A 22,428-nucleotide genomic window follows, 5' to 3' on the forward strand; every position below is an offset into this window, starting at 1 on the left:
AGAAAAGTACCCAGGAGATTCATAGAACAGGGAAAGGTAACATGTTTGGAAAATGTAAATTTCAGAGATGTCTTTATATGCAAAGAAACAATAAGGTTTTAAAAGTTTCAGTATGATGTTAAAAAATCTTAACTTTCCTTCACATTCACCTGAGGAATATAGTTTCTGAGAGTGGAAAAATGAGTTTTCATTGAGATGTCGATGGAGTGTTGGTGTCTAGGAGGTTTAGGGTGTAGAACATTGAGTTTAAAAGGGAAGGTGAAGTCCCAGAGGGTACTTTGGAAGTATATAACATTGAGAATGGTGTGGAGAATTAGAATAGCGAAGGTTGCAGGTTATACTTTTGGGATGAAATGAGTGAGATGTTAAAAGGGGTTCACATTTGAAAGTGTGAAAGTGAAAGCCTCTCAGTCATGTCTGACTCTTTGCGACCCCATGGACTATACAGTCCATGGAGTTCTCCAGGCCAGAATACTGCAATGGGTAGCCTTTCCCTTCTCCAGGGGATCTTCCCAACCCAGGGATCAATCCCAAGTCTCCCACATTGCAGGAGGATTCTTTACCAGCTGAGCCACAAGGGAAGTCCAAGAATACTGGGATGGGTAGCCTATCCCTTCTGCAGAGGACCTTCCCAACCCAGGAATCAAACCAGGGTCTCCTGCAATGCAGGCAGATTCTTTACCAACTGAGCTATGAGGGAAGCCCCTCACATTTGAAGCTCTTGTGAAAGAAGAAAGAGATGAAAGTCATGATGAAACTGACTGCACTCAAGATTCCAAGTGGATCTCTGATGTAAAGATGTTTCTTGTCATGAGCAAGAATGCATTGGAAGTCAAGACAAGCTAGCTTATATTTTCTGTAGTTTCAACACTTCTCTGTGCTCTTAGCTCACTACATCATATGCCATATATCAGGCAGCCAGTAGCTATTTGTTAAATGAATGTATAAATCAATGAATGTCCCAAAAGAATCTATTGAAAGGTTGTTCGGAGCTCAGGAAAACTAATTCTGAAAAGGAAATTATGCCATGATAAATACTGAATTGCAATGGATGCAGCTGACAAGTAATGAGGATCTTTCAATGTTGACCAAGGCATGGACAGGAGAAAGAAATCACCATGAATTCCTGAGTCCCAAGTAAGGGAATGGTGATCAAATGGGCTTTCACACTCTGGAAAATTCAGCTTTGGGAGGAGTCATAAGGTCAATGCTGGCAACGTAAATTCAGTTTACTAGAGAGGACTAGATACCCAATGAGAGAGACTCCTAGGTTCTGCCAACTTCAAAAAGGGTTTAAAGTAATTTATGGAATTGCCTTGCACATAATAGGAGAAGAAACATAAAGTAAAAAACATGAATAAATTACTATAGAAAAGTAGATACCAAAAGGAAAGTTAAAATTTAAACATACAAATGACTATATAGTTTTTAATTGGAAAAATTTGAAACAGCTACTACATTAAAACATCCACAAAGTAAAATATTTTGGAATAAAATAATCAATTTGAGGAATATAATAGAGTAGTTATCTTAAAGAGAAAATGTGTCTTGCCTGTGTGCGTGAAGTCACTTCAGATGTGTCCGACTGTGCAACCATATGGACTATAGCCCTCTAGGCTCCTCTGTCCGTGGGATTCTCCAGTTAAGAATACTCAAGTGGGTTGCTATGCCCTCCTCCAGAGAATCTTCCTGATCCAGGGATTGAACCAGCATTTTATGTCTCCTGCATTGGCAGGTAGGTTCTGTACCACTAGCACTACCTGGGAACCCCCCAAAATATGTCTTGGTCAATATATTTAGTTAAGACTTCTTGCAGTAACCATATTGGGAAACACTTACCATCACTTTTTTTTTTTTTTGATAGGAGGAATAGGAGAAATCATATACCTTTGTCTAGAGAAACAACCTAAAACCATGAGCTCAAGGTCATGGGAAGGTAATGATAGACAGAAGAACAAAGATCATATGATCTACATACTTCATTTTTGAATGACTAAATTTAATGAAAAGCAAGAACTTGGAAATTCTAGATGAATGGGTGCCGGCCCATTTCCTCTTCAGGCTCAAACATGAGATGCTCCGTGTTACCGCTATTGTTTCCTATATGGCTTGTGTAATCTCCGGAGTTCTAAATACAGTCTCTATCAAGTACAGCTTCTAAGTACAAACACATTTTCCTCCCCTGCATTGCCTAGTGTTACTCCATGGCTGTATGTCCTTTCTATGGCAGGTGCGCTTTGGAAGATGGCTGATAGAAGGGAGTCCTTACGTGGTTCTCTTTGACATTGGCTATTCGGCTTGGAACCTGGACAAGTGGAAAGGAGACCTCTGGGAAGCATGCAGCGTTGGCATTCCTTATCACGACCAGGAAGCCAATGATATGCTGATCTTTGGGTCATTAACTGCCTGGTTCTTGAAAGAGGTACTGTTTACTGTAGAGTCCCACGATAGAAGAGAAGCATATTGCTGTACCCAGCAATGATCCTCTAGTTTTTAAGCTAGTTTTGAGATGGTACCATTATTAATTGTTTTATTGACATATCAAAGGAATCTGAGAAAATGCCTTCTTGTAACTAAATGGGGATTCTCCAGGCAAGAATACTGGAGTGGGTTGCCATGCCCTCCTCCAGGGGATCTTCCCAACCCAGGGATTGATCGAACCCAGGTCTCACACACTGCAGGCAGATTATTTACAGTCTGAGCCACCAGGGAAGCCCTGTAACTGAATACCATTCTTTGAAACATGTTGATAATCATGCTTATTAATATTTACCTCATGTCAGGTTTAACTAGAACGATGTGGGTAAAACACCCAATTATATTTCCTGCTACTTAGGTAATATTCAGTATATATGCAAGAAAAAATACTGTACATCATGTACTAAGTACATGCGTTCCAGCATCAGGGGAGTAGAAAATGGCTTGAAATATTTGGTTTTGTTCATGCATGAGTGCTTGTGTGACTGCAGTGGCTCTTAGATCTTTCAATCATTTACTAAAGGGTGAAGTGATCTCAGCAGTTGCTAAGAAGTCCACAGCAGTGAAATATTTTGTAGCTGTAAAACAATAAGAGCCTTGGAAATCAGTCTTTGTTAAATGAGCCAAGTCTGTTCTCAATTCCTGAAAGGATGGCAGTAGGATTTCTTCACATTCCTTGCATTACCTCAAGATGATTATGCCTTGCTTAAAAATCAAAAAATTAAGAGCATCTCTGGCAAAGTGGGACTGTGTTCTAAGAACAAATCACAGAGCTGTATATTGGCTGTGTGTCCCCTTTACCAGTATAACTTCTTTCTGACGAAACCAACAGCCATAAAGGGTGTGTAGGTTATTGCAAGATATAAAATACAGTTTGTGAGTCTTTACTGCTTATCTCTTTTATATATAGCACTGTGTATCTTTTAATCCCATACTCCTAATTTATCCCTACCCACCACTGTTTACCTTTTGGTATCTCTAAGCTTGTTTCTATGTGAGTCTGTTTCCATTTTGTAAACGAATTCATTTGTGTATGATATTTAAATTTCCCTTATAAATGATACCTGTCTGATTTACTTCACTTAGTATGGTAATCTCTACTGCATCTATGTTGTTTCAAATGACAGTATTTCATTCTTTTTATGACTGAGTAATATTCCATTGTATATGTATGCCGTGTCTTTATCCATTCATTGGCTGATGGACATTTAGGTTGCTTCCGGGTCTTGGGTATTGTAAATAGTGCTGCTATGAACACTGGGGTGTGTGTATCCTTCCAAATTAGAGTTTTCATCTTTACCAGACATATGCCCAGGAGTGGGATTGCTGGATCCTATGATAGCTCTATTTTTAGTGAAACAAAGTAACTTTAAGGCTAAGAAATTGGTGCCTTGCCTAGTGTTAGACCTGGAATTAGATCTGGGTCCTCAGTGTGTTACTAAATTTCTATTTGATTCTAAGCAAATCTCTTCTTCCCCCAGTCCCATATTCTTAATAATATACAAAATAAGATATATTAAAAATAATATTAATAATATAAAATAATATTATTATAATATAAAATATTGATGTATATAATAATAATATATCAGCAAAAATGTTTTTGGCTCTAAGTAGCAGAAAATCCAAGTAAGACTGAGTTAAAACATGAAGTCATTACTTTTAATTTAAAAAAGAAGATTGTAAGTGGCTTGTCCCAATTGATTCAGCTGCTCAGTGAAACTTCAAAAATTTTATTGCTATTAATCATTCATTCATTCAATGAATATTTATTGAGCACCTACTATAAATTTATTCTAGGAGTCCCCTCTGTGAATGCAAAAATAAATCTGATCCATACTGAAAAAGAGGATTAAGCCATAAACATATGGGCTTTATGAACAGGAAGCTAAATTCTAGAAAACCCTTATAGTTGCTAAATCTGCATGGTTTATATTTAGATTCCTTTTAATTGTGCTAAAATTTACAAGCATAACAACTTTCCTTATTCTGTGGACCATGAGCAAGATCAAACTTCATCCTGAACTTTTCTACAAGCTTCTTTTCTGACCTAGGTGACGGACCATGCTGATGGGAGACATGTCATTGTCCAGTTCCATGAATGGCAAGCTGGGATTGGACTGATCCTTTCTCGAGCTCGGAAACTGCCCATTGCTACAGTCTTTACCACCCACGCCACACTGCTTGGGCGGTATCTTTGTGCAGCTAACATCGATTTCTACAACCACCTTGATAAGGTAATTAGCTCTTCCACCCTCGCCACCTTTCTTTCCGACTCTTGAAGCTGAAGGATGGGAAGTATTGATCTTCACCTTTCATCTGTCATCCAGATGCCAGAAATGCCCTTTTGACCAATCAATATTCATGACGCAGCTTCCCCTGAGGGGACTGAGAGCTCATAAAATTTAACTTTGTTCAGAGTGCATCAGAGTGTAGCGGGGACAGGCCAGACATCTGTCCACTTTGAAGTAACAGACCCAGGATCCAAAGGGGCCTGGAAGACATCAGCCACTGTGGCCCTGAGGTTGGGCTGCTTGGGAAATGCTGTGAGGACCCGGGATCCTCACGTAGCTTTGAGTGGCAGGTACCCCACAGGGACTCTAGGCATCTGCTTGTACTATGAGCCTCACTTCCTCCATCCTCCAAGTGAACGAAGGTCAGATTTCTGCTGTAACTCTGCAGTGAGTTATAGGTGGAGTTTTGTGGGGAGTCCAGTTAAGACAGTTACCAAAAACAGGAATGTAGATCCCTGGTGATCAAACAGCTGGGTTTGCTTATCTTAGAAGACTGCCCTATTCTATGACCTAAAGTTTTGACTTCTTTCTTCCAGTTTTCATCAGTTTAGATTAATGTAACTATGTTTTTCATATTATCCTGTCAGTAGTAGTGGTCAAGTGACCAATATAACACTGTAAAGCAATTATCCTCCAATTAAAATCAAACAAATTTTAAAAATAAATAAGGAAAGAATGTAAAAAAGTTAAAATAAAAAAATCATGGTTAAGCATTTGAGTAACATACAGTCAGGAGTTTTGCAGACGTGGTGTCTATATTGCCAGTCCAGTCAATTTAGCATTTTAGAGTTTTGTGTCACTATCGGGAACATTAGGAAGTTGAAAAATTGACCCCCCTCCTGTTTAAAAAAATTTTAGGAGTCTATGCAATAGACTGCATACTTTTCTGAGTGTATTTTTTTGCCTATTTGTAATACATGATTAATACTACTCAGAGAATGAGAGCAGAAAGTTATACCACCCTCTCAGAGGCATTTTGAATGCAGGAAAGTTCTTTGGGACAAAACTTAACATTTGCAAAACAGTGAGTGGTCCTAAGGAGAGCTTGCCTATAAAAAGGTCTATTGAACCTGAAGGTCAAATTGTAAACATAAGATGTATATTCAAAATAAAGTCACCAAGGAATTCAGAAAGGTCAAGAGGTCAGGGAGATTTCCTAATAGTAGACTAATAAGGGCAAACCAGTGATCTGTGATAAGCTCAACCACCGTGTTTCCTGGAGAAGAGCAGGCTTTGATGTTTGTGAAAGAGAAAATATTACAGAGGCATAGCGAATATTTCAAACACATCAAATATCTCACTTCAAAATACTTAAGAACATAGTATATAGCAATTAATAAAAACAGCTAATAATATTCATCAGGTTTTATTAGTTGTTTTTAAGGAACAAAATCATAATATATAGTTATATATCAATATTATAACTTTATCCTTTCAATAAAAGGTCAGTATTCATATCCCACTGTCTTTAAATATGATTGCATATCTCCCCAGCTTAAAGTAAAGAGCACTCTTTGTAAGCATAAGTAGCTTTGTGTTTCAGTGATGGGTTTAATAAAAATTTGTCACTTCTTTTTTGTGGTCATAAAATTCCACATAGTCGTAAGGAAAAACAGTGTGAGAAATATGTGATTTTGCTTTGCCTATGTAGAAGAATTGGTGTAAGCACATGTCTACGTGTGTGTGTTTGTTTTGTTTTCACAGTTTAACATAGACAAAGAGGCTGGGGAAAGGCAGATTTATCACCGGTATTGCATGGAGCGCGCTTCCGTCCATTGTGCTCATGTTTTCACCACAGTTTCTGAAATTACCGCAATAGAGGCAGAACACATGCTGAAGAGAAAACCTGGTAATTATTATCCCTGAGTTTGTCACCGATCTGTGATAGTTTTGTTTTAAACAAAAATGCATAAAATGAGAGGAAAACTGCACCGTCACTACTCAGATCTTTATACGTATTCGAATTCTCATTTTCAGTAGTTTTGTTGAACACTAAGCTATATCTGGAACATAATAGTATACAATCTGTGCTTGTTGAATAGTCTATGTTTAAAATACTCTAATTCTGAGCTGGGTTGTCATGATGACTTCCTGTGTTTAAGCAAGCTGAGTTGACTTTTCTATTTTAAGAAAATGAATGTCAGGAAAATATCAGAAATGTGTGTGAGACTTCACCAGTGCTACATCTTAGAACAGTGCCTCATTGGTCCTGTTTAATAGAAACCTGTTATTTTACTTCTCCCAAGATTTTCTTGCAAGTTTTTCTGGGAAAAACCTCAGACCCATCCAAAGGTTGCAATGCCAAGAGGTGTGTTCATAATACATGACCCTGTCATCTGGCCGCAGCTGGTTGATCGAGAGGTGGATACCTGATATAAGTTGGCTCAATCAGATTGCTTTCATAATGAGTCTAAACAGATGAGTTTGTTTGAATAGTCTTGTATAATAGAAGCTTGGAAGCTGTTGGTAGAGTCCACTTCCTACGTTGCATGAGATGCAAAGAAATATAAACTACAGTGAAATACAATAAGAAGCAGAAACAGACTGAGAGAACTCTAGATTCTCCAGTGATTTAGACCATGGTTTAAATTAATTCCTGCGGCCCAGCTACATCTTTCCCATCAAACACTCCAGGAATTAATAATTCCTCCTTGTAATACTTAAACCAGTGTTAGTAGATTTCTTTTGTGCTGTGCTTAGTCACTCAGTCAGGTCTGACTCTTTGTGACTCCATGAACTGTAGCCCGCCAGGCTCCTCTGTCCATGGGGATTCTCCAGGCAAGAATACTGGAGTGGGTTGACATGCCCTCTTCCAGGGGATCTTCCCAACCCAGGAATCAAATCAGGGTCTCCTGCATTGCAGGCGGTTTCTTTACCAGCTGAGCTACCAGGGAAGCCCAGATTTCTCTTACTTGCAACAAAACAGTCCTGATTAATACATTTTCCTTGCTTAATTCCTGTGGTCTTATCTCTAGTTAATTAATCTTTCTTCTGTATACCAGTTTAACATCTAGAGAAAGCATAACAAAGTTCTACATAATTACAAAGGAAGCAGGGAATTTGAATAGTGGCAGCCTAAAGATCCTGGGCTATTCTTTTTTCTTTCCAAAGGTTCTCTTGAATCCACTTTGCTTCTCACACTCGTGTCTCTTGCAGGAGTTTGCTTCAATATGCTCACTTGTTTTTGGGTCTTACTTTTTTTCCTGTCATCAGTATCCTTTCTGTGCTTACAAAAATGCTTTATTTTTTCCTATTCTGAAATAAAAATTTCTCTTAAAACCACTACCCTCTTAGATGTCTACATAATCTCATCCTTCCTCCTGCTATCAAGTATTTTACAAAAATAATCCATAGTTTTCCCACTTAGAGCTTCTTCAACTTTAACTTCCAACCTCCAACCCTTGATCTAAAATTGCTTTTTCAAAAATCACCAAGTTCACAGTTCTGTAATTTTTTTGTTCCTTGACATTCTTCAGCAATTAAAGGTGGCAGATACCTCTATCATTCCTTATTTATTTGACATTATACATTCTGAGGTTTCTCAAATATTTTTTTCTAATGTCTCAATAGTTTCTCTACTAACTTCTGTCTGTTGTTTTTACTGCTTCTAAATATAATAACCCATGAATTCAACTCAGTAGGTGATTACCATCACGTATTCTGAGCAGTCTTTATCTTTCTTGACACAGACCAATATTCTGAAAAATCAAAAATGTCTCCTTACCCAACAACAAAATCTTCTAGGCAGAAAGAATCAGTTATGTGTTGGAATAAAGGGCTACTTTTCCAATGTTCCTTATGGACAGAACACTTCACACATTTGACTAAAATAAAATGACAAGAGGTAGTTTAACACGGATGTACTTAGAGGCTGTCATATGGAGTGAAGTAAGTCAGAAAGAGAAAAACAAATACCATATATTAACACATATATGTGGAGTCTAGACAAATTGGTATAGATAATTTCATTTAGGAAAGAGAAATAGAGACACAGACATAGAGAACAAACATATGGATACCAAGGGGGAAAGGAGAGGATGGGAACTGAGAGACTGGGATTGACATATTTATGCTACTGTGTATAAAACAGATGGACTTCCCAGGTAGCCCTCGGGGTAAAGAACCCACTGGCCAGTGCAGGAAACATTAGAGACCTGGGTTTGATCCCTGGGTCAGGAAGATGCCCTGGAGGAGGGCATGGCAAAACACTCCAGTATTCTTGCCTGGAGAATCCCATGGACAGAGGAGCCTGATGGGCTAGTGTCCACTGGGTAGCAAAGAGCTGGACATGACTGAAGTGATTTAGCGCACATGCATGTATACAATAGATAACTAATGAGAACCTACTGTACATCACATGAATTCTACTCAGTGCTATGTGGTGATCTAAATGGGAAAGAAATCCCAAAAACAGGAAATATATATATATACATATAGCTGATTCACTTTGCCATACAGTAGAAACCAACACAACACTGTAAAGCCACTTTACGCCAATAAAAAATGGAAACAAAAGAGGAGTTAGTTTAGCACACAGCACAGTTAAGGGTAAAACAGGTGGAGACAGACAGCATGGACTCTACCCACGTGTTCTGGCACAGATTCTGGAACAACTCTGTGTCTCAGTTTCTGCCTCCGAAATATCACCTTGCTCCAATGGTTGTTGCAGGGATTAAATGAGTTACAAGGCGTTTAGAGCAGTACCTAATGCATAGTAAGTGATTAGTAACTGAAAACTCTTAACAATGACTATTTTTGCTATTGGTCTATTACATAATACCCATTGCTTAATGCTATTTCAGTCAGATCCTCCTGATTTTCTATGTCAGCAATTCATTATGGATTTTTATAAACTTCCAATTCTATGATAGTCAGAAACTAGAAATGTTAATAGACACCTAACTTGTTGTTGTTGTTATTCAGTTGCTAAGTCGTGTCCAGCTCTTTATGATCTCATGGACTGCAGCACTTTAGGCTTCCCTGTCCATCACCAGCTCCTGAAGCTTACACAGACTCATGTCCATGGAGTCGGTGATGCCATTCAACCATCTCATCCTCTGCTTCCTCCTTCTCTTCCTGTCTTCAATCTTTCCCAGCATCAGGGTCTTTTCTAATGAGTGGGCTCTTCACATCAGGTGGCCAAAGTACTGGAGCTTCAGCTTCAGCATCTGTCCTTCCCATTAATATTCAGGGTTGATTTCTTTTAGGAGTGATTGGTTTGGTTTCCTTGCTGCCCAAGGGACTCTCAAGAGTCTTCTCTAGCAAAATACTGTTGTTTTTGCAATGCTACCCTCTCTCAAAAGAGATTTTTCCATGAGGATTTTACTTTGCTTTTCCAGATGTAGTTACTCCAAATGGCTTGAACGTTAAGAAATTTTCAGCTGTACATGAGTTTCAAAATCTCCATGCTATGTACAAGGCCAGAATCCAAGAGTTTGTTCGAGGTCATTTCTATGGGTATGCTTTTCTTTATTAAAAAAAAATTATCCTGTGATATTAGGGATCTGGGGTACAGAGAAAACAGGATTGTTAAAGTAAATGTTTATCTTTCCCAGTCCCCTTTGTACTTTAACAGAACTCATGTGTACATTTTGTTGCTGTTGCTCTTTTTCATTGGAAACTGTTTTGTTTTAGTCATCTGGACTTTGATCTTGAAAAAACGTTATTCCTCTTCATTGCTGGGAGGTATGAGTTTTCAAACAAAGGAGCTGACATCTTCTTAGAATCCTTATCCAGGTTAAACTTCCTGCTGAGGGTAAGAATGCTCTAGAACACAAGAGGGTAAGAATGCTTTTTATAGAGAACTTTGTTCTGTGGAAAGTAAAGAACTTCCTGGATTCTTAAATGGCTTTTAAAAATATATATGATTTTGAAGACTTAAAATGATAGCTTTATTTTTAAAATGCTTTTGGACTTTCAATTATCATATTTAAAATGATAAATATGATTGCCACACTCTTTGCTCATGTATTTGTCTAGGATGTCAGGTATTTTTTAAAGAGAGCTACAAACTTATCATGTTATATTGAGTATATAGCCAATATAATAGTATGTTTTTTTTTTAAGAATCATAGAAGCAAAATTTTATTGGAAATGCACCCCAAAGGATATTTTATGTTAATTTAAATTTTTTTTCAAAATTCTACTGATATATAGTTGATTTACAATGCTGTGTTAGTTTCAGGTGTATGGCAAAGTGATACAGTTATGCGTGCCCAGTCGCTTCAGTTGTGTCCAACTCTTTGAGACCCTGTGGACTGTAGCTTACCAGGCTCCTCTGTCCGTGGGATTCTCCAGGCAAGAACACTGGAGTGGGTTGCCATGCCCTTCTCTAGAGGATCTTCCTGATCCAGGGATCAACCCAGATCTTTTGTGTCTCCTGCATTGCCAGGCGGGTTCTTTACACCAGTGCCACCTGGGAAGCCCTGATTCAGTTATACATATATATAAACGTATATATTCATTTTTCACATTCTCTTCCTTTATATGTTATATATGTGCCATGTTTTAAGCTGACCACATAGCATCCTCTTTCCCACCTATCCCCCAAGAGTTTGTAAACAATGGAAAGATACAGAGAAATCAAGCAAACAGAGAGTGAAGAGAACAAAACCTTGCCTTTTTTAAAATCGATAGACTTAATGCACTGTGGTGACCTGAATGGGAAGGAAGTCTAAAAGAGAGAAGATATATGTATATGTATGGCTAATTCACTTTGCTATACGGTAAAAACTAATGCAACATTGTAAAGCAACTATACTCCAATAAAAATTAATTTAAAAAAATACTATAATGGGAGATATGGCTTGGTTGCATGGCATTAATAGGCTTCCTAATATTGGGCCTTGGTATTAAACTTTGTGGTATTAGACATCTGATCACAGACAGCCCTGGCCATTTCCATCCCCTCCAACCAGAAGCCTTCAGAAAAACACGTGCTACATGACTGACAGCCAAGCAGTTGCCCTCGTAGAATGGGGCAGACGCACACAAACTCTGTTCCTCTCCCAACTCACTAGCCATGCCTCTACTCTGAGATCCGAAAGCCCCAAACCATGAAACTAAGAGAGGTCCCACCACGCAGAAACATAGAGGAGTTTCCCACTCCCAAACATGGAATGATTTTTTGCTCAATAGGTTAGATTTGCCCAGAATCTTAAAATAGGTTGAGAACTGTTGTTGTGTGTGCATGTTCAGTCATGTCTGACTCTTTGTGACCCCATGGACTGTAGCCCACCAGGCTCCTCTGTCCATAGGATTTCCCAGGCAAGAATCCTGGAGTGGGTTACTCTTTCCTTCTCCAGAGGATCTTCCCGACCCAGGGATCAAATTCACGTCTCTTGTGTTTCTTGCATTGGCAGGCGTATTCTTAAAATAGGTTCTGAACTAATCCAGCAATAAAACCTGTGCTCACGGAAGTACTGCATCATAGATATTGATGAATGTTATTGGCTTATATTCTTGTCACATCATAGAAAAATATAGAATACATAAGGAAAATAGAAGAGGTCAGTGTAGAAGTCTAATTTTATTGAGATGCTGAGGCAATCTAAACTTTCCTGAGTTCTGTATAACTCTCCCGTTCAGTTTTTATTTCTTGGACATTGATTTATCACTGTCTTAGCCCAGATATTCCTGGGTGGCTCAGAGGGTAAAGAATCTGCCTGAAATGCAGGAGAGACAGGAGTTGCAGGTTTGATCCCTGGGTCAGGAAGATCCCCTGCAGAAGGAACTGGCAACCCACTCCAGTATTCTTGCCTGGGAAACCCCATGAACAGAGGAACCTAGCAGTCTACAGTCCAAAGGGTGGCAAAGAATCAAACATGACTGAAAGACTAAGCACATACACTGTACCAAGTATTTTAAGAGATTACTAAAATCACATTAATAAACATCCACGCTTATAAAATAGGATTGAAGATCAGAAAGATTATTTAAGAATAAACTGAAATAATCTTATTTCACAGTATTTTCTGATATGTATCTATTTAACAAGCTTTATAGATGGACTCACAACTATATAAAAATGTAGCATGTCTAGAGACATTATTAATTTATCCATACATTTATTAAATATTTGCTTTATTTTTAGATGTGAAGAAAAAGTGAATTTCTCTTATTCTAGACATCAAAGTTAATTACAATCCTTGGAGAAATCAAAATAAGACATTTTCTTTCCGTATAGTACATTTAGTCTTTAATAAAAGCACATTGCCTACTCTTGGGGTGTTTCCTGTTTTATGATTCCTATAGATGTTTTGAATAGAATATAAGGTCCCAGAGGGCAGAGACCACAGATTAGATGATGGTACCCCACATTCAAGAGTCAGTCATTTCAGAATATAAAAGCATTCATCAGTTCACAGTTTTAAGTTTACGCTTTCATTCCCACAGCTGTTTGGCATGTCATTTCTTTCTGAGAAACTTCAGGTCAATAATATTTTGGAATAGGAAAAGTAAACAGGTTGTAGAGTCAAAAAAACATCAGTTTTAAAAAACAAAACAAAACACTAGTTTGACTCCCAGCTTTGCCAATAACCTGTGATAGGAGCTCAGAAGAAGAATCAAAGCTCTTGCGCCTCTCTTTTGAAATTAATGAGGAGAGCGATAGTTAGGCTTGGGTTAACTTATGTGTTTAAAGCGCTCGACACAATAACTGCTACACCAAAAGTTCTGAGTCCCCATTCTGGTTCCTTTATGGTTGAAAAAAATCAAAATGCAATATCATGAGAATCAAGACATTTAATGGAAAAATGTTAACAATCTATTTGTGCAAATCCATGTAAATTAGCTATAAGATGTAGAATAAACCCAAACGAAATCCTCATTCACTTTCCAATCTGGAATTTTCACATTTGTGTTATCTTTTATGTTATTTTTTAACCACAGAAAACCACAGTGATATCAGTAGCAATTGCTATATATTTCAGATGATGGATGCCATGAAATTATTCTGTGTGGATTTTTAATTGTTAATTGTCAGATCTTAGTTGAACGTCATATTTACATTTTCTGAAGAGGCTTCAAGACACTGCTGTATAATTTGTCAGTCATAAATAAGTATTCTTATTCTCTCAAGATGTTTCAAAGCACTATTTGTCACAGTTTAAGGTCCATCTGTCACATGGTTTATTTTATCTTTGATAGCTGACTCTGTTGTGTTTTCTAACCCCTCGTTAGATGCATAAAAGTGATGTCACCGTGGTGGTGTTTTTCATTATGCCTGCCAAGACAAACAATTTCAATGTGGAAACCCTGAAAGGCCAGGCAGTGCGCAAACAGCTATGGTAACCTCACATCTTGTAAATATTCTCAAGCAATAGATGTAAAGGGATTTTTTTAAGTGCATGATTTCTGATCTATTTCCTTGAACTATTTTTTCCTCTTAAGATTATAATAGCTTACATACTACTCGGTTCTCTTCTCATTGGGCTCCTTTGTTAAATTTTATCATGTCTATAATACTGTGTTCGTATAAAAACGTTGGAACGAGCTACCGTGGAAGGATAAGGCCTTTGTAGAAATCTTTAAAGATGGGTCAGATTTTTAAAAAATTTATTATGGAAATGTTAAAACATATGCCAAAGTAATGAAATTAGTATTGTGCTCCCCCTCTTCCCAATAGGCCAGACTCAACAATGATAAATGTTAACTTAAAAAATAGTTGCAACCTAAAAATTGAGAGTTATGTTTTATTTGCTGGGAATATTTAGAACTTTGAGTCTAGGAGACAGCATCTCAAGTAGCCCTGAGAGAACTGCTCTGAGGAGGCCGGGAGAGGAGCCAGGTTATATAGAAGTTTTGCAACAAAGGGCAGGTAGCCTGAACATCAAAAGATTATTGCTAAATAAAGAAAATCAGATATCCCCAGTTAAGGAACTTAGTGCTTTTCTTTTTATGGGAAGATGCAGCAATCTGGACTCACTGAAAACATTCCTTTGATAGAAACGTCAACCTATTTGCGGCTGGTATTCAGTGTTTTTCACATTCTGAGCTCCCTTGGGACTCACAGTAGGTAGTGACTGCAGTCTGATGGCTGCTAGATGGCAGGTATTCTTCTCCTTCCTGAGTTTCCTTATTAGCAGCAACCATCTCACACTGGGGACTGCAACTGCTGATGACTGTGACATCCTTGTTTACTGATATGGCAGGAAATATTCCATTTCTCAGAAACAAATTCCTCATATTATATGGAAACCTACATACACTCCCTTTCCCTTCCCCCAACCTTCTGATTATCATCAAGCCAAAGAAAGTTACACTCCCCGCACTGGTCAGGGTGTTCAGTAACCTCAGCTCTAGAGGTGTTAACTCAGGCTAAATTGGCAAATAAGAAAAGAACAAAAGAGACTATATAAAAGAGATCTGCAATTTCAAAGAATACATTGACAGAACACCATCATGGCAAAGAAAGACTTAAAAGGCTGACATTGTTTGAGTTGTATATCTTTCTGTTCATACAGGGACACTGCACATTCTGTGAAGGAAAAGTTTGGAAAGAAACTGTATGATGCATTATTAAGGTAGGAGCTTGGAACACTAAACCGCTCAAACATTTAGGGCTTCACTACTGAGACAAGTATTTAGACACTATACTAATTTTGTTCCAAATATAAAAGAATTAATAGCCTTTGAAGATTCTCCAAGCCAGGCTTCAACAGTACCTGAACCTTGAATTTCCAGATGTTCAAGCTGGTTTTAGAAAAGGCAGAGGAACCAGAGATTAAATTGCCAACATCTGTTGGATCGTAGAAAAAGCGAGAGAGTTCCAGAAAAACATCTACTTTTGCTTTATTGACTACGCCAAAGCCTTTGACTGTGTGGATCACAACAAACTGTGAAAAATTCTTAGAGATGGGAATAGCAGATCACTGTACCTGCCTCCTGAGAAATCTTTATGCAGGTCAGGAAGCAACAGTTAAAACTGGACATGGAACAACAGACTGGTTCCAAATAGGGAAAGGAGTACGTTAAGGCTGTATATCGTCATACTGCTTATTTAACCTATATGCAGAGTACATCATGCGAAATGCCAGGCTGGATGAAGCACAACCTGGAATCAAGATTGCCGGGAGAAATATCAATAACCTCAGATATGCAGATGACACCACACTTATGGCAGAGAGCAAAGAAGAACTAAAGAGTCTCTTGATGAAAGTGAAAGAGGAGAGTGAAAAATTTGGCTTAAAACTCGACATTCAGAAAATTAAGATCATGGCATCTAGTTCTATCACTTCAAATAGATGGAGAAACAGTGGAAACAGTGGCTGACTTTATTTTGGGGGCTCCAAAATCACTGCAGATGGTGACTGCAGCCATGAAATTAAAAGACGCTTGCTCCTTGGAAGAAAAGTTATGACCAACCTAGACAACATATTAAAAAGCAGAGACATTACTTTGCCAACAAAGGTTCGTCTAGTCAAGGCTATGGTTTTTCCAGTAGTCGTGTATGGATATGAGAGTTGGACTATAAAGAAAGCTGAGCACTGAAGAATTGATGCTTTTGAACTGTGGTGCTGGAGAAGACTCTTGCGAGTCCCTTGGACTGTGAGGAGATCCAACCAGTCCATCCTAAAGGAGATCAGTCCTGGGTGTTCATTGGAAGGACTGATGCTGAAGCTGAAACTCCAATACTTTGGCCACCTGATGCGAAGAGCTGACTCATTTGAAAAGACCCTGATGCTGGGTAAGATTGAGGGCAGGCAGAGAAGGGGATGACAGAGGATGAGATGGTTGGATGGCATCACCAACTCAATGGACAAGAATTTGGGTAGACTCCGGGAGTTGGTGATGGACAGGGAGGCCTGGTGTGCTGCAGTCCATAGGTCGCAAAGAGTTGGACACGACTGAGTGACTAAACTGAACTGAACTGGTGTGAAGAACTGACTCACTGGAAAAGACCCTGATGCTGGGAAAGATTGAAGGCAGGAGGAGAAGGGGATGACAGAGGATAAGATGGTTGGATGACATCACTGACGCAATAGACACGAGTTTGAGTAGGCTCTGAGAGTTGGTGATGGCCAGGTAGACCTGGCGTGCTGCAGTCCATGGGGTTGCAGAGTCAGACGCAACTGAACGACTGAACTGAACTGAAGATATGTTGCATCATATGAGCAGGTTTTGTTTAATCCTTCATCTGACAAATATTTGTAGACAGGTTGTACAAATGAGGACATAGTTAAATACGCGGGTAAGGTATCTGTGTGTGAACTCAGTGACTCAATCATGTCTGACTCTTTGCGACACTTTGGCCTGTAGCCCACCAGGCTCCTCTGTCGTGAAAACAGGATTTTTCAGGCAAGAATACTGTGCCATTTTCTCCTCCAGGGGATCTTCTCAATCCAGGAATCGAACCCAAGTTTCCTGCATTGCAGATGACTTCTTTACCTGCTAAGGCATTGAGGAAGCCCACAGATAGGGTCTCTTTCAGTGGAATTCTCATTGAGAGTTAATATGTCAATTTGAAGCTGTGGAAGATTTCAAGTCAAAATATATATTGACATATTAACATATATTTATTAATAAACACATTAGTTAATGTTAAGTAACATTTACTTAAGTAATATACACTACTTAATGTATATTTAGTATACATTGAGAAGCTCACCACAATGAGAAGCCCATGCACTGCAACTAGAGTAGCCGCCACTCGTTGAAACTAAGAGGAAAGCCCGCACAGCAACAAAGACCCAGCACAGACAAAAATAAATACATAATTTTTTAAAATATCAACTTACAGATGGAAAAGTTACGTCCACTGTAGAACATAGTACTCACTTCCTATAATTGTTAAAGTAGGCAAAATATTATGAAAGTATCCTCCTGGTCATCAACAGTAATGCTTTAAAAATTAATTTCAGTTTTCTTTTATGCTAGCAAAGGTATTCTTTTATCGAACTTCCTTGCCCTTTGGAATTTGTCTGTGAGCTTCATCAGGAAACTATGTATGTTTTACATTTATTTTAAAATTGCTTGAAATGGTGTTTGATGCATAGGAAACAGTCGGTTAGTGCTAGCTGTTTTTATTTTGATTTTTAAAACTATTTTCCCCACAGAGGAGAAATTCCTGACATGAACAATATTTTGGACCGAGATGATATGACAATTATGAAAAGAGCTATCTTTTCAACTCAGGTAATGAAGGAAAAAATGCCCATTACTTCCCATAATTGTTAAAGTCTATTTAGATCAATATCTTAATTTTTTGAAATGGGCTAATTTGGGAAATTTTTAAACCTGAGAGCTAGAAAAATCATCTTTAGGTATTTACCTAAAGGACAACTTTGTGAGTTCTCTTTCACCAGTGGTTTTTCAAGGCTCCTATAAACAAATCTCATGGAACTTGTCTTCATATCTACTTTAAAAATTCATTTGGACCCTATATGCCAGTTGAAAAACTATGTATATTCCAATGACAAAAAAGTGCCTAAAATTTTCAAAAAGCATAGACTTCGGAGTCACTCTAGAGAAAAGGTGAATGTTTCTCAGTCGAGTGAAATTGTTAAAAAGATAATTGTGTTAGCCGTGTATAGCAATCTTATTATTAACAGGGAGGCATCGGAGAACAGCCCCCTAGTGGGAACCAGCAGAGTAGCTCACCGGAGTTCCATTCTTATTCCAAATACAGTCAGTCCCCTCCATATGAATGAGCTAACATTCTGAGAGCATGTTCGTAAGTCCATTTAGTTCATAAGTCCAACGAAGTTAGTCTAGGTACCTAGCTAATGTAATTGGCTATATAGTACAGTACTGTAATAGGTTTATAATACTTTTCACACAAATAACACATAAAAACAAACACAAAAAATTAACACTTTTAACCTCACAATACAGTACCTTGAAAAGTACAGTAGGACAGTCCAACAGCTGGCGTACGGGGGCTGGCATCAAATGAACAGGCAAGAGGAGTTACTGACTGGAGGAGGTAGAAGAGGTGGGAGATGGTAGAGCTGAAGGACCACCAGCAATAGGAGACGGAGGGCAAGCTGCAATTTCACACACATCTGATGCTGATGGAATGTGCTTTTGCATCTTTTTGAAAATTCCCAATTTGAAGGTTCATATGTTGGGGACTTACTGTAAGTCTCAGGAGGCTTCGAGAAGTCTAGGCTTTCCATAGACTGGCTGCTGGTGAACAAAAGCATCGAGTGTTCAGAGTATGGAAGGAAGTTCTTTAACCTGTTGTCTTCCTATGACATACACAGACAACCCCTCATTAATTGGCATCTCAGACCATAAAGGCATAAAGGTTGGATGACATATCGCCGATGACCTATTGCTGAAATTAGTCACACTTAGTAATTCTTTTCCTGAACTGACATTTTCTTCCCTCTGCTCCTTCAGCGGCAGTCTTTGCCCCCAGTGACTACTCACAACATGATTGATGATTCCACCGATCCCATCCTCAGCACCATTAGACGTATCGGGCTCTTCAATAGCCGCACAGACAGAGTCAAGGTACAACTCATTGTTTGTGCAGGACATTTCAAAATCATAGAGGACAGGTTTTTGAGAATTTATTAGAAGCATCCCTTGTTTGTTTTAACATCTATCGGAAATATTGTAAATGATACTTCTAAAGGAAAATTAATTCTGTTTCCTGTCTTGAGCAATTAAAAAGTGACTATGTTGGTATCATTCTTAAAAATAATTGAATACTATTTATGGCTTTGAGTTGTAATGCAGCTTTCATTTTCATTGTAAAATACTGTCAGGAAATGGCCTCATTTTTAAGGAAACACATATGGTCTAAGAATTGTTTAATGAATGAATCTCAGAGATTAACATAAATTGTCTTTGTTTCTTCCTCATGAAGTTCAATTTAAGGGCATAGTATGAGAAGATTCAAGTTTCAGAGAATGTGGCTAATGATGGTTTTATGTAATTTCCTATAGACTAATTTGTTCTTTTGACTCTCTGAGTTTCTTCAGTGATGAAGCACAGTGTTGAATAAGACCTGGTTTCTGCTGCAGTGGAGCTTAATCTCCATGATGTTTACTGAGGGTGTGTTATGTTCTAGGCATGGGGTTAGGTGTGGGAGACAAGGGTAAATGTGTCAACAGATCATAGCTTATTCCTACTCACTTCCATCCACCAGCATTCAAGATCAAGTTGTCACAAGAATTTACCAATCTTTTCGAAAGGAAGGTCCCAGTGTCCCTTCTTTCTTTTGCCTTTAGCAGATGATATGAATTCTAAGATGATATGAATTCTAATTCCTTCACAGTCCCTTCATACTGGCCTCACATCTAGATTTTGACTCATTCTTACTTCTTTTCCTTCAGATTGTAAGAGTTTTTCTGGGACCTTATTTCCTCCCACATTCTTAGGAAATGCACCCTGTTTATCCTTTTCTATATTGTAGGCTTTCTAGCTCTTTCCCTTGCTGTTTACAAATATTTCTGAAATTTTTCCACATGAAAAAACAAGCTTTGCCTTAACTCTACCCCCTCTTGATGTTTTTAAATGTTTTTCTACTCTTCTCTGTAAAATCTCTTGGGAAAATACAATCTATTCTTAAATGTATTTATCATCCTGCACTCAATCATTGACATAGGTATCAGTGGATGTCATGGAGACAAGTTAAGGACCTACTGCAGCAGTCCAGGTGATAGATACTGAGGGCCACTATCAAAGGCCTTCTCAGAAGTTCTGGAGAGGATGGAACAATGGGAGAAATGGTTGCCTGCAGAAAAAGACCATACTTAAGTGACCAGTAGGCATACAGTGAGAAAGAGGCAGAAAGCAAGGCTTCAGTATGTAACCCACACTTTCTAGAACCTAAGGAAAAGCTTTAAAAGAAGTTGGCTTGAGGGTAATATCTCAAATGAAGTTCAATTTTTCATAGATTAAGTTACATATGGGATATTCAAGTTAAGATGCTTAAGAAGTACTTAGAAAACATAGGTCTGGGGTTTATAAGGACAGTTGTGAGGGGAGCTATTGGCATGTGGGCAGTAGTGAGGGCCAAGGAATGATGACCTTGCCATGTTGGAAGACTAGGTGGAAAGAATGAAGAAAATATTGACAAAAGGAAACCTCAAGAGAGGATTAAAAGATGAAAGCTTAGGGAAAGAAAGAAAGAGGAAAATATATAAGAAATCAAGGCAGGAGAAATTTTAATAATAGTAGAAAGAGCTCATAGTAGAACATGATCCATGCTGTTTATAAAATGTTCCATATTGTGTTAACCCTTTCATTTCAAACAGTCTACACATAGACCCACATATATGTGTATATTGCCCTGTGCTATAGAACTATGGGTGATTTTTAATTTCTCATTTGTGTTCGTGAATTTCCAAATTTTCAACACATAACACACATATAAGAGCCAGGCTGCACATTTTCCCTGGAAATGCAGGACTATTGCTGCCAAGACTGCACCACTCTACATTTTTTCAGCAGGATTCTATCCACAGAGTATGTCAACACACACTTGTCATCATTCTCATGTAGTTTATTCCAGACTGGTCCTTCTCAGTTTTTTGTATCTTGGAAAGAAAGTAGTGGGAGCAAGAAAGCATGTTATTTCCCTTTTGATTTCTGTTTTTCTCAGAACCTTTCATGTCACAGTTCAGTTCAGTCACTCAGTCGTGTCCGACTCTTTGTGACCCCACAGTCTGCAGCACACCAGGCTTCCCTGTCCATCACCATCTCCTGGAGTTTGCGGAAACTCATGTCCATTGAGTCGGTGATACCATCCAAACATCTCATCCTCCATCGTCCCCTTCTCCTCTTGCCTTCAGTCTTTCCCAGCATCAGGGTCTTTTCCAATGAGTCAGTTCTTCACATCAGGTGGCCAAAGTATTGGAGTTTCAGCTTCAGCATCAGTCCCTCCAATGAATATTAAGGACTGATTTCCTTTAGGATTGACTAGTTGGATATCCTTGCAGTCCATGAGTCTTCTCCAACACCACAGTTCAAAAGCATCAGTTCTTCAATACTCAGCTTTCCTTATCATCCAACTCTCATATCCATAAATGACTACTGGAAAAACCATAGCTTAGATTAGATGGACCTTTGTTGACAAAGTAATGTGTTTACTTTTCAATATGCTGTCTAGGTTGGTCATAACTTTTTTTCAAAGAAACAAGTGTCTTTTAACTTCATGGCTGCCGTCACCCCGTCTGCAGTGATTTTGGAGCCCCCAAAAATAAACTCTGTAACTGTTTCCATTGTTTCTCCATCTATTTGCGATGGAGTGATGGGACAGGATGCCATGATCTTAGTTTTTTGAATGCTGAGTTTTAAGCCAACTTTTTCCACTCTCCTCTTTCACTTTCATCAAGAGGCTTTTTAGTTCCTCTTCACTTTCTGCCATAAAGGTGGTGTCATCTGCATATCTGAGGTTATTGCTATTTATCCTGGCAGTCTTGATTCCAGCTTGTGCTTCATTGAGCCCAGTATTTCTCATGATGTACTCTGCATATAAGTTAAATAAGAAGGGTTGACAATATACAGCCTTGACATACTCCCTTCTCAATTTGGAACCAGTCCGTTGTTCTATGTTCAGTTCTAACTATTGCTTCTTGACCTGCATACAGATTTCTCAAGAGGCAGGTAAGGTGGTGTGGTATTTCAAGCTCTAAGAATTTTCCACAGTTTGTTGTGATCCACACAGTCAAAGGCTTTGGCATAGTCAGTAAAGCAGAAGTTC

General features: G+C 38.5%; 1 protein-coding gene across 1 annotated transcript in view; it reads left to right on the top strand.

Moving 5' to 3' along the window:
- The window catches only part of GYS2 (glycogen synthase 2), a 56,313-nt gene that overhangs the window by 14,587 nt on the left and 19,298 nt on the right, over window positions 1-22,428 (top strand). Inside the window, 9 exon segments of the mRNA NM_001192905.3 lie at window positions 2,231-2,422; window positions 4,533-4,715; window positions 6,477-6,621; window positions 10,112-10,229; window positions 10,407-10,527; window positions 13,953-14,059; window positions 15,236-15,295; window positions 17,828-17,906; window positions 19,116-19,229. Coding sequence (NP_001179834.2) covers window positions 2,231-2,422; window positions 4,533-4,715; window positions 6,477-6,621; window positions 10,112-10,229; window positions 10,407-10,527; window positions 13,953-14,059; window positions 15,236-15,295; window positions 17,828-17,906; window positions 19,116-19,229 — 1,119 coding nt within the window.

This window comes from Bos taurus, chromosome 5, assembly GCF_002263795.3.
Source record: "Bos taurus isolate L1 Dominette 01449 registration number 42190680 breed Hereford chromosome 5, ARS-UCD2.0, whole genome shotgun sequence".
NCBI lineage: Eukaryota > Metazoa > Chordata > Mammalia > Artiodactyla > Bovidae > Bos > Bos taurus.